Source organism: Gossypium arboreum, chromosome 5 (genome assembly GCF_025698485.1).
Source record: "Gossypium arboreum isolate Shixiya-1 chromosome 5, ASM2569848v2, whole genome shotgun sequence".
NCBI classification, from domain to species: domain Eukaryota; kingdom Viridiplantae; phylum Streptophyta; class Magnoliopsida; order Malvales; family Malvaceae; genus Gossypium; species Gossypium arboreum.
In genome coordinates this window covers 23,382,526-23,395,709 of record NC_069074.1, presented here as the reverse complement: position 1 = coordinate 23,395,709, position 13,184 = coordinate 23,382,526, and the positions used below count along the sequence as shown (strand labels likewise).

At 32.9% G+C, this 13,184-nt stretch overlaps 3 protein-coding genes across 4 annotated transcripts; 1 reads left to right on the top strand and 2 right to left on the bottom strand.

The window, feature by feature from the left end:
• Nucleotides 1-1,007: 1,007 nt before the first annotated feature.
• On the top strand, nt 1,008-1,509 carry LOC108478045 (peroxidase 15-like). Its single transcript, XM_017780480.1, has 2 exons — nt 1,008-1,014; nt 1,118-1,509. The coding sequence occupies exons 1-2, from the start codon at nt 1,008-1,010 to the stop codon at nt 1,507-1,509; spliced, it is 399 nt and encodes a 132-aa protein (XP_017635969.1).
• Nucleotides 1,510-2,673: 1,164 nt separating this feature from the next.
• On the bottom strand, nt 2,674-9,660 carry LOC108479834 (cleavage stimulating factor 64). 2 transcript variants are annotated; one of them, XM_017782650.2, is made up of 11 exons: nt 9,241-9,660; nt 8,971-9,049; nt 8,298-8,472; nt 7,254-7,287; nt 6,938-7,170; nt 6,779-6,856; nt 6,108-6,143; nt 5,899-6,009; nt 5,521-5,799; nt 4,702-4,950; nt 2,674-3,228 (listed from the first exon to the last, which is right to left on the bottom strand). In XM_017782650.2, the coding sequence occupies exons 1-11, from the start codon at nt 9,269-9,271 to the stop codon at nt 3,076-3,078; spliced, it is 1,458 nt and encodes a 485-aa protein (XP_017638139.2). In that variant the 5' UTR covers nt 9,272-9,660; the 3' UTR covers nt 2,674-3,075. The 2 variants fall into 2 exon arrangements, with proteins under 2 accessions (XP_017638139.2, XP_017638138.2); XM_017782649.2 differs by having other exon boundaries at nt 5,521-6,009.
• Nucleotides 9,661-10,724: 1,064 nt separating this feature from the next.
• LOC108478767 (GDSL esterase/lipase At3g27950-like) lies at nt 10,725-12,929 on the bottom strand. Its single transcript, XM_017781229.2, has 6 exons — nt 12,828-12,929; nt 12,253-12,534; nt 11,872-12,075; nt 11,506-11,681; nt 11,145-11,415; nt 10,725-11,055 (listed from the first exon to the last, which is right to left on the bottom strand). The coding sequence occupies exons 2-6, from the start codon at nt 12,503-12,505 to the stop codon at nt 10,808-10,810; spliced, it is 1,152 nt and encodes a 383-aa protein (XP_017636718.1). The 5' UTR covers nt 12,506-12,534; nt 12,828-12,929; the 3' UTR covers nt 10,725-10,807.
• Nucleotides 12,930-13,184: the final 255 nt, after the last annotated feature.

Below are 13,184 nucleotides of genomic sequence, written 5' to 3'. Positions count from 1 at the left end.
ATCCCTTTAATCCCTTTCAATTTTGAAAATGAGCAAATTGATCTCTCTCAACAAAATTACAAAAAAAAAGAAGTTCAAAATAATTTTAAAATTCAAATTTTTATAAAAATTCTAAAATTTATATTTTTTAAAATATTATAAAAAATTAAAAAATCTAAAGAATATATAGAGAAATTTTAATTTTTTAAATTAATAATTTTGGACCTATATAAGTTAATTAATTATTCAAGTTTTTTTTTTTTTATTTTGCTTTGAAAAAGTTTTCAAATATATATAGTTTTAAATTTATGGGCTATAACATGGAATTAATTATACTATACCAAAATTTTAATTTGACATGTTTAATTTTTATTTTAACTCGAATAATTTTGCTCGATTCGATTCAACTCGACTCAGATTCCATTTCACTCGACTCAATTCAAAAAAAAATTCAAATCAAGTTAAAATAATAAAATAGGACTCGTCAACTTGATTAACTCAAATTTTTTTCATTCAATTCGATCGAACCCTCACCCCTAATTGCATGTTTAGTCTTTATATTTTAATTTGATCATATTTTTAATCTATATAGTTTTCAAATTTTGAAATTTTAGTCTTAATCCAAAAGGTAGCATTATTTGCAAAATATCATGCAACAAACATATTATTATATGTTTAATGTCATGTTAACTTATTATTTCAAAGTCGCATTATTTTAGTTAATAGATTTAAAGTTACGGTTTACGTCAAGATTCAAAATTTCAAAATTCGATATAAGACTAAAATTGATAAAATTAGAAAATAAAGATTAGATCCACAACTTAAACATAGTGTGAGACTAATAACAACATTTGACCTGTCAAATTTAACTGTTATCGTTTAGTTCAAAACTAAAATTTAAAAATTTAAAAAGTATAAAAACTAAAATTGATCAAGTTAGAGCACAAGAACTAAACCTATAACTTACTAATAGTATAAGGACTAATAGCAAAATTTGACAGAATTAATATCTCTATAAAAAGGTCGTCATGCAACGTAACATGATATCTCTCACTCGCAAATAATACGATATAGAAGTTCAGCTTTATCAGCAGTCGAATGATGCCTTCATTCCGAATAATTAGCTAATTATTCTCAGGTGCACATACATTTGGCCGTGCTCGATGCCAAACTTTCAACCGTCGTATCGGCACGGATCCGACTTTGGACCCGACGTTTTCCGACGTACTTGCACAAATATGTCCCCAAGGAGGGAACGGTAATGCTTTGGCAAATCTTGATTCATCAACTGCTGATGACTTTGACAACAACTACTACACAAACCTACAGAACAACCGCGGCCTTCTCCAAACTGATCAGTCATTGTTCTCGACCACCAACGCAAGCATCGTGGCCATTGTCAACAGGTTTGCTGGTAGCCAACGCGACTTCTTCGACGCCTTTGTTCAATCCATGATCAATATGGGAAACATAAGCCCATTGACAGGAAGCAATGGAGAGATCAGGACGAACTGCAGAAGGATCAACTAGAAGGATTCGGTTGAAGTATACAAGTTATCTATTAAGGGTATAATGACTTAATATTTCCCAAATATTTCGTCAATTGTTTTGTGTAATAAGGGGAATGGACAGTTTTGCTGAAGTCTAGCCAAGTAATACTTATTTTATTTTTTCAATTTTAAGAGTGATTAAATCATGTTTAAATATACTTGTGGAAGAATTGATCATACACGTTTTTATTTAAGAAATGCTGACTTGAATGCTTATGTGAAACTTTTTATCATTTTGACATGAATAAATAATTTTATTTAATATTTTATTTATAGTATATACAATGTAGTTAATACTCATGAGTCAACTCGATCAAAAAATTAGCTACAAGTCTTTTTTAATAAAGGATTGAATATTAGTATAATGATGTTTCCTCTTTTATATAATATATATAAATAAAACAATTAAAAAGTAATAATATCTAAAGATAGTTTATTCATAAACACTACCCTTTTATCTATAATCCAGTTGTTGATTAATTTCTTTATAAGGTTTTCTTTCTCCCCATTGTAGGTGTCGATAATAGAATCGATTATGTTTTTCAAAGCAATTTTTTTTAATCATTAGAAATTTCTGAAGTTTAAATTCAATTTAAAAATAGAAGAGTTTGCTATTTAAAAACAGACATATAGGTAGGTTAAGTTAAGTTTTTAACGAAGATTAAAAACTGTTTTATTTTATTTTGATTCCAAATTTAGGGTAATGCCTATACTACCTCCTTTAAATTTTACCAATTCACCCGATCAACACCATGAATTTGAAACTTGAAATACGATACCAATTTTTACTTCTCTATTATATTGTTATATTGTTCAATACGTTCACGGAAGATATTATTAATTTTATCGGCTTTACTACATGCTTTATTTTTAAATAGGTTATTATTGTTATAATTATTATGAAGGAAAGAAAGAGAAAAGAGGTGAAAAAAAAAAAGGAGCGAATACATATTCATGTTACATTCATATTTTCTTTTCATGTCATAATCATATTTTATATGTTAATAATCAATTTTGTATATAAATTATTCTGGAAGGGTTAAATTACCAAGACTGCATATCATTGCTAACATAGCTTAACAAGAGAGACACTCAAACACATGCATCCAACATAATCCAAGAATGAAAATGAAATTCAGAAAAATTTTATCAAATCCCAAGTTTATCTTTCCAGGCTATAAAAAGAAGTTAAAAGAGAAGAAATCGCCTGTCCCCATGTAAACCACAGGCCAAGTTGAAGGCAAATAATACATCACTAACACTAACAAGTACTCCAGGGGCATAGAATGAGAAGATAAGACAAAATTTTCATTTCCTTTTTTTTCTTTTCCTTTTTCCTCTCACCGATTCTTTCATGTATTCAAGTAACAAGCTCATAATGTGACATCAATGAGACACGCCATTTTCTAAACGTATCTAGAATAAATGGTAATTTTACAAGCACCGAGAATTTGAATGAACCCATAGCAGAGCACTTCTTCCAGAAAGTTTAAAAAATGATGGAAGATGACACTGTTGACAATAGTTGGTGTTGGAAGCCTACCTGCTATGATGGCTGCTGCATATGCTCTTGCCGAAGTGCCTGTTGGAGTTGAATGACCTGTTGGCGTTGTTCAGGTGGCAATGAACTCAGCTGTTCTGGTGTTAAGTTTAACACCTGCTGCAGTAAGACGGACTCAACATCAGGTGCGAGCTGTGGCTGACATACAAACAATGGTGTGAATCGTGAGTTTCAAAATTATTATCAAATCAACCACAAATTGCACAAAATATTCCAAAATTTTAAATAAATAAATAATGCTAAAGATTTCTCCTATAGGTAAGCAAAGAGTTTCACATTGGCCACTGTTGTGGTCAAAAGCTATATTGACATTAACAGAGAACTGGCAGAGAGATTGCATAAGCTTGTAAAGCCATGCACCACGATTATAATAACTTGGTTATAGAAACTTACTGCAGGATTTTTTAAATGTCTACCAAACCAAATCATATACCAGATGTCCATAACTGCCCCCCAATCAATTTGGTTTGTCAAGCAATTAAGCACGCATTTGGCTATTTATCACCGTACAAAGTAGTTTCAAGAAAGTATTATTTGAACCACACTACAAGGATAGGTACCTTCAGATTTTTGAGAATTGATGATCTAGGAATCAATTCCATTGTCCTTTAAACTAAAACTTACATCTAAGCTCTCACGCCACTACTATAGAAAATTTTCAAGTGCCAAAGATCAACTAGAGACTACTAATTTTTACCTTCCAAATAACTGGATTGGTGTTCACCTGACAGTCAACTATAACATGTACCAGTGATCAGCCATTATGTATCCAATCACTCGCAAAGATACACATTACAGTGAAAAACTACTGGAAAAACCCTATTGTCTCAATCCAATCATACTCAAAATATCAGATGTGCACAACTAAACAGTTAAACTTACTCTTGAAGAAGACTGCAAGCATTTACAAAGTCCTCCAGACCTAACTATAACCTTTAAATGTATTTCGGTAAAGATAATGAGACAAATCTTATCTCTGTTATTTGGTCAATAGTGAAAAGAAGAGAAGACAGAAGAAAATACCAACAACGTTTTTCCTTAACATGGAGACTTAGGTTTAAAGGAAATTAAAGATCAGATTTGCATTTGATAACTAGACAAAGCACTAAACTTGATGGTATTAAATGCTACAAGTACCTCAAAAACTATACATTCAATAGCAGGTTGAACTTTAATACGCTTTACTTCCCCATTCATTAGACACAACTAAAGCAGTACACATTCAAGTTTTTGGAACAATGAGATCAAAGAAAATAGCTTAACATAGGATGACATCTAAATTACAACCCAGCCATTTTCTAAGTAAATCATTAGCAAGATGATATTCACTTCTCAATCAAGATGACTGGGATGTGTAATTTTTTATCACTGTTTCATATTAATATTTCTGGGAATTGCCAAAATGATTAAATAGATATCAGGAACTAAATCAATAAAAGATCATTTCAGGAACTATATTTCTTTTGCATGAAACCTATCTAATCCCTGCCATTGAAACTCTGAGAATGATCTTTCTGCTGTTAAGGCTGAAGCAATGATGCATGAGAAAATGAGCTCACAGCAAAGTATTATATAATTTAAAATGTGATATTACCAAGTATACTACAGTACCTGAGAAATCTGCTTTTCAGCATATTGCACCTCTTGTGCTCTAGGCATTTGATTAACAGGAGCTGAATCAACACCAAATGTTTGCAATGTTTTAGATCCACTTACATTGGTCACATTCAACCCAACTGAGGAAGAACCGCTCTTTCCCCCATCTAATTTCACCATTTTTGCTGGCTGACTTATTGCTTCAGAATGATTTTGAACAATGTTTGATTTCTCCGCGATGCCAGGTGTTATTGAGGGACCAGGCTGTTTTTTTTTTTTTCAAAAAAGAAGTTAATATGAAATACTAGGACATTGAAAGAAATAAAAACCAGTGTTCTACTAATTTGAGAAAGATACAGTCTACTGCAACAAACTCAAAAAGATCACAAGAGAGAACTGGAGTTTGTTTGCAGAAAGGGAGGGCAAAGAAGGGGGCAAGGATCCATCGATATGTTTTCAACAATAGGAAATAGAAAATATGTGTTCAATGGAGACCACTCACCATCTTTTCAGTAATTTTTTTTCACATGTGCATAAGAGAGATTTTCTTAAAACCTAACTTGAACTTAATATCTCTTGGAAGGATTTGACTGATTGAATTTCAAAACAATGGAACTAACAATGTTTTATTATTAAATATTCAAAAGGGAACCTAAAAATACATGTGGCACTGTTAAATTATTAAACTTTTAAATTTAATAATTTGATGGTTTCTCCAAAAAAAAATTATATTAAAACAAATCAGAACACAATCTAAAGACGCATGCTTGTAGTTAACATAAACCATTGCTAAAACTTCTCTAGTGGCATGTACTGTGAAAGAAGCTTTTGCACCTGGAAGCTGGTATCTGATAAGGAAGGATAAGGCAGAGGAGCTGATTGCATGACAACATTTGGCGAGACCATCCGACTGCTGTGACTTAAATTAGCAGTTGCAAGCTGTCCTGAGTGCAGCAATGATGGCTGCGATTGCTGGTTCAAAGATGAAGAATTTGCTACCTGAATTTGTGGTCTAACAGAGGTGTTTAAAGAAGGAATTTTGGGAACTCCAGAATGTGCAGCGGCTGGTGGTAGATCATAATTGCTGGAATGTTGTGGAAGCTGTGTCCGAGGCTGCAAAGTTGATTGTAGGGTAGCAGAAACTTGGTTGCGAGCTAAAGAATTAAGAGGCACAGAAGCTATTTGACTTTGTACTTTAGGAACCAAGCCAACCTGAACCATTGGAGAAAGAGTCTGTGCTGTTGGCTGCAGACTATGCTGGCCATCCTGTAATGGAATCTGTGCAGGTTGACCAAGAGGCTGTCTTATGTTTGGCATCTGCAACTGCAAAATTCAAAATAAAATTTTCTTTATGCAACAAAATTTCAAAGCACTGAACAAACAGCTATCTTTTTTTCTTTTTTTGAGATAATGAAACAAACCACTTGAGGGGTAACCATTCCAAGCATAATTTGAGCCTGAAAAGCAAAAGCAAAGGCAAAGAAGTAAGACCAAATCTATATCTTTATCAAATAAAAGTGTCTTAAAACGTGTAAAACTTCTGTGAAGACAAAGAACACCTTTCTATTTTGATAGATTTTCTAACATCTAGAGTTTCATTGTTATAAAAATAAAGGGCATAATTCAAGACCATGTGATGAACTATCAACATTATTACATTTTGTAGACTAAATTATCATTTTCTTAACAAAAATACTTTGATTTTCTTATATATTTGATAGTTCAATAAAAATGATCTCAACACAGTTTGTGAAAAAATGAAAACTAAATTGCATAATAGTCATATGTAAAATGAACATGTCAGAAAACTAGCAGTAATAAATGATAACTTGAATGCTATGAAAAAATACATAACATATACTCACAAAACACATTAGATGCATTCAAGAACTCTCTTCATGCAGCTTATAAACATAAAAGGTTTGAATTTATTACAATAAACTCATTTCCTTTTTGGAATTTGGAGTGTTTAAAGGACCATTTTTAATTAAGGGACACTAGATGAAAATATATGAGATAGATATTAAATGTCTAAGATAAATATTATCTCTTCATAGTTTCTTTTAAAGAAACACCAAACAATGAAAAATACCTGAAAAATAGCTTTCAGCAACTGAGGTTTTGAAAGCAATAGCTCACGAGCTAGTTCCTTATTTTGTGTAGCCATTTTCTGTTGAGAGAAGACATGAAAGAATACAATTAATTAAAGGAGCAAAGCTCCTTATAACAGTATGTATTGCTCAAAGCTTACCTTCAGCTCAGACATAATTTCATTCAGCTGGTTCCTAGACATTCTGGCAAGATGAAGTGTTAGTGGGTCACTGGTTGGTACTGGCTGACTCGGCAAAGCATTTTGATTTTGCTGCACACCACCAAGAGCTTCAGCCATGAGAGCAGCAGCAGTTATAGCTGAATGCAGACCAATAGGCTGCAGGTGAAAAGATTCGCCGTGGACTGCTTGGCCTCCTAGTTGTTTTTGAGGGTCTGTGATGTGTCAGTTAAAAAGGGGCAAATCAGCTTTTATTCCTCAAAAAAGAATATATTCTGAAAGAAACATAACTACTAACCAAAGTTTGTTGCCAGTCCAGGTCCACCACGGCCCTGCAATAAAACAAAATTCACTGTTTAAGCTTATAAATAAAATCTAATTTTGAAAAACCAAAATATCAAACCAAACAGAAGGAAGAAAACCATTATATTGAAGAAATATAATCCAAAGCAGTAGGATAGTGCATGTACATGGGCTTTTGTTGCATTGGAATAAACCTCAGTTACCACCAAGGTTATAGACCAGAGAGTTAGATTGTCAGTATGAAGCATGATAGTAGATCTATCATCCAATAGAATGGTTCAAGCCAAATAGCAAACTTTAAAAGTCTCTGAAATATTTAGCAAACATATCCTTGCAAGCACATCACAACTATGCGTTTACATAAGCATAAATAACTTTATCACAATTTGAATTTTCCTATAATTTCTGCGATGACAGTCTAATATAGAAGGCTGAAGGCTTGTCCTAGATTTAATGATTAATCTCTCTTTCTTTCAGCAGGGATGTGAATGTGGAGGCATTAGTCCATGACATCAAGTTCATTGCAGCTTTTTTGTCCTTTCTATCACTTTTTTTAAGAACTAGAATATATTACCTGATAAAATAATAAACATACAGGAATTCAAAAATTAAAAACCTTATAAGCGTAACCTGAAGCACCAAGTAATACATACACAAAAGCAAACATCTTTTTATATCATCCAACAGATCAAAGTAAATTTCATGCATGAGAGCCTAGGCATTAGCATAAAAATTGCATAGACCATCCATTAGCCCCAATTCAGATGTATAGATATCACATAGGAAACATACTCTGCCAAGGTAACTGAAATTACACTTTAAAATACAGATATAAACAGTTTGGAATGGAGGGAAATTGGGTATTTGTGGGCTTAAATTAAATTAATCAATACTAAATAGCCACCTACACTGCCTTTGTCATCAAAACCAGTGTTCATATAATCACATCTAACCAATGTCACTGTGAGAAGAGAAACTATGACGGTGCTAAATTATCACCCTGATGAAAAAAATAAAAGATGCAGAAAAAAGGGTACACCTGTTCTCGATTTCGATCAGAGCCTTTGTCATTTTCAGCAAAATCAACTCGCAACTGCCGGCCATTGATCTCATAACCTTGAAGATTCCTTCGTGCACTTAGAGCTGTCTCCTCATCCTTGTATTCACAGAACCCATAACCTTTTGGTTTACCAGTTTCTCTATCAATAACCAATCTGAAATTAAGAGGGTTAATTAGAAATGAAGAACATTAATATATATATCTTCCAAAAAGAAATTTCATCTCAAATTAAGTTAACAAAGATTCTTAATGAAGATATTTTGTAGTGCATGCACCCAAACTAGTTTGCAAAGGGAGCTAGTATATATCAATGTTTCTATCTGCATGTTTAGTGAATGAGTGTGTAGGTTTTTTTTCCCATATTCCTCAATAACTTAGATCCCACCATATCTGTCAAGTTCAAAAGGTTTTAAATTTTCAACTATCATATCCTCATAACTACGTAGCCGTTGTACTATTCCCAATCATCATAATCAAATATGAAAACTAAGCAGTTAAAACAATCAGGGATTTGCATTCAATAACAGGTACCGGTTCTTTTCTGGCATAGTTACAAACCTAAAAGATTTGAACTTAAAGAGAAATTGAAGCCGAATCCCTTTAAGCAAATTGATTTTCAAATGTTGAAATATTAAAAATGAAAATTCCAAACCTGAAAGAAACAACCGGGCCAACCTCCCTGCAGATTTCTATAAGCTGTTCCTCAGTAGCATCATATGGTATATTCCCAACTGCCAACCAAAAAAACAAACACCAAATTTCACTAAATTCATTAAGAGGGGAAAAAAAAAAGCCTTCCAAATAACATCAATTAAAAAATGAAAACAAAAATAAAATCATGTGATTAGTTGTTAAAAAATTTCTCAGCAATTAAACAGAAAAGCAATCTAAAAAACCAGAAGCAAATCAGAGAGAGATTGACCGAAAACGCAGCGATGCTGAGAAGAGGCCATGAAGAGGGGGCTGGAAATCAATAGGAGAAGAAGGTGAAGCGGCGCTGCGGCTTCATCTTCTTCTTCCTTCACATCGCTCTTTCTCCTCCGCCTCTTTTTGAATTCAATGGGCGGACGCTAAATTGGTTTCTCCAAAGATTTGGCTTTCGTTTTCTCTGTATTTTTCAGTCACGAGAAAGTGAAGAAAAATGAAAAAAGAACTTGATTTCTTCTTCCCTCTGTGAAATCTGAACGACAAAATTTTCAGCCAAAAGGAAATGAAGGCAGGCTGCTGCTTAATCACCTTTTCAGTAATTTTCGTTTTTTCAATTTTTGGAGGCTTTGCCTACTTTTTATTTGTTTTCTGTTTTTTTCTCCTAAAACGATAATGATTGTTTAATCATAAATAGTATTGGTATTTAAATGCAAAAAGTAAATGGAATATAATTACGAGGAAGAATTTTTTTCAATAATCTCGTTATACATTTTTATTATTAAACAATCAGATTACAACATGTTTTAGCTTACGCAAACCTAAATTTTCTTACATTACAAATAATATTATATCAATCCAGTAAAAATTAAATCAATAATTACAAAAAAAAATAATTAGATAGAATAATTTTATATTATGGTTATAAAATACAAATATTCTATGGCATGTTTATTAGAATAGAAATTAGATATTTAGAATACAAGTTTATATTTAAAATAAATCATACCTATAGTTATTTAATTATTAAAAAAAATATTTTAGGCGTCCAAAATAAAAGTTAACAATTTAAGTAAATAATTCGGTCACCCTCGTTAAAATCACAAATGACAGTTAAAAATAATATAATAATAAATTAAACTCTCAAATTTTACATATTATATCGATTTAGTTATAATTTAAAAATGTTAACCCTCAAAATTTATAAATATTCTCAATTTAATCTTAATTTTAAAAATTCAAAGAAATATAGAAAAATACATAAATATTTTCAAAACAATATAATAATAAATTTAAAAAGTATATAAAAATAAAAACATGATTGTTGACAAAATTAATATATAAAATTTTAAAATATATAAAAAGATAATAATAAATTTAAATTTTATATTAATATTAATATTAAATAAAATAAAAAATATTTTGCTCTCTCTCACACTATTCAAATTATATTTAGTTTAACTTTGATATTCCTTTAAATTTATAATATCTATTCCTTTGAAGCAAACATAATAATACATTTACAACACTTATTCTATTTCACTAAACCAAACTAACATTATACTCATCCTATTTTAAACGGCTTTATTTCAATATCATATAATAATATTTTGTTATATTCTTATTCTATTATAGCGCAAAAACATATCATAAAAGCACGGAAAAACTATAATCGCTTCACAATTATTCAACAATATTAATAGTAAACGAAGGCACTTATTTCTCAAAAAGAAAAATACAAGAGTTTGATAATAACGCATATTAAGAGAAATATTTTTTTATTTTGATTTTGTAAGACAACTACAGTTAAAATATTTAATTTGAAGCCTATTTTTAGCAACAACCTATAGTTGTGGCCGATGACAAGCCTTGTCGATAGAAACCGGGGGATCGGAGAAAAAGCCATTAAGTGTGCGATTTGCAACCCACAAGTTGGCTGCCTCTGTGAAGTGTATTCCATCCCAACTAATGTGCCTTGATGGGTACCTACATGAACTCCCATAAACTGTTCCATTAACTTTCTTCCCGCAATCAACATGGTGACCATGGTGTTCGTAGCTGCCACAGCAAAACGTTCGAGGATCTACGAACCCTGCAATCACCAAAACCATGGCAGTTAGACCACCATCCCATTGCCAACCACTTTGATCGGTGTGAGTGTGACAACTTTCGGACAGTTACCTTGTTGTTTGGCGTTGCTAATTAGAGCATATTTGGCTGAATAGACATCGACGTAAGTGAAAGCCGCTGAAGGAAGTTGTGTCCTCAGCTGGGACACTTTGTCCTTAAGCTGCCTGTTGAACTCTTTAGCCATCTCATTTTGAGGCATCACACACCCGTTTCGGTCCACATTGTGAGCCTTTGGTTGGTACATCATAACACTGAAAGGCAAGCACCCCATTGGATCCATGTTATGTATCCAAAATATCCTAGCCCCTTCACTGTACAATACCTGGAACATAGACAAATGTAAGTAAATACTACTACTACTACAAACCGTACATTTTTTGCAAGCCCCAAGAAGCATTCCATTTTTTCTTACATGGACTGCTTGGGAAAACAGGGTAAGCATATTGGGAATGGAAGCTCGAATTCTTCCTTCGGCTCGATGTTGAAGATAACCATACGCTAGGTCATTATGTCCAATATCCAATGTGTATATAGATTTTGAGAAGTCATCAGGTCTTGGAAGATCAATACAGTGTGCTGGTATCTTTCCTGTATACCAACGTTCACAAATTCAAATATTTCATTTCTTAGAGATACCAACCTCTCCATCATGACTCTGCCAGCTACCCCGTCCCCAAGGGTTTCGCGTGAATGGTCACCCTGCATACCTCACCTGTTCTCTACTATCTTCTATATGATAAAGTGCTTTATGTACAAAAATGCAGAGAAGAAGACTCACGGTTGAGGCAGAGTTGGTTGTAGAGGGCAGTTGTGCGAGCTTTGAAGTGTATGAATTGAGAAACTTGCGTTGCAAGGTTGAAGGGGCTATATCCACATGCAGGTTGAATGCAAGACCCACCTGTTGCAAAATTAGCACCATGCCTGAAATTTGTCCCAATTGAGTCCAGGTAGGCACTCAGGTATGGTAATCCCAAATTCTCAGCTGCACAAGGTAATATAATAAGAAACTGTCAGTAATATATGAATTGACTAGTTCTACTTCTAATATAAGCTGCAAAGAGCCTAGCACTAGCCAACTGAGTTCGGGCCGATTCTTAGAAAAATTCAGGGATAATGTCCATTTGCATAGTAGTGGGAATATAATCAGCAAACTACTAACCTAAAAAATCAATGATGAGACGACCATCAGAAGCTCGTCCTGAAGGTTGCTTGAAGAAGGTTTGGCGATATGGTGACGGAATCTCAGCCACTGCCGCATTACAAGCCCCAGTGTCTGAATTAGAGTCCCCAAAGTTGTATATTGCTGGAAATCTGCATCTTTGCCAACCGCTCCCAATACTCGCCGGTATCATTAGTGCCACGAGTGGCAAAACAAAAAGGCCAGACATAGAAAATAACCTCATAGACTCCATACTTGCCTTGCCAATAGCACCTTTACAATCTTATTATATTATAGAGTAAAAGCGGGATGTATGAGGCGTAGACTATATAAATTGAAAGATGAGGAATTTATTCTTTAAGGAAGTTAAATTAGAAGTTGAGAAGTTTTATCTAGAGATATATATTATTGAGAGAACTCATTAAAGTAAGCATTGAAATGGGGGGATAGAGAGGCATCCATAACGGATAATTCCAAGGTGCCTGCCTCATCTCTTCCCTTCGTAAGCTGTGAAACGGGCTTAATTTAAGCAACTCTATTGAGTGGGAAATGCACCAAAATATTAAAACTTTTACCTGCATCATGATACGTTAGTCAGACCTAATCAGGTCCTTTGCCCTATGTTGATTTAAATGCTTTCTTTTGTCTGTTTTTTTGCTCTGCTAAAATGTGTTTCCTTCTTTCTAAGTTATTTTTGGAACAAAAAAATATGATATGCCACATAGCTTTGGAGTTATAATTACCGGCGATTTCCGCGGATCAAAAGCAAGAACCCAAGGACTATAACTTACAAGATTTATTCAAGAACCAAGATATACGTCTCAATAAATTATTTAAAATGAGCCCACACATCTAGAAATATTTTCATGGAACAGATCAAATAGAAGTGTGTCATTTTATGCCCAAACCTTAATTACCTTTATTATTATCGT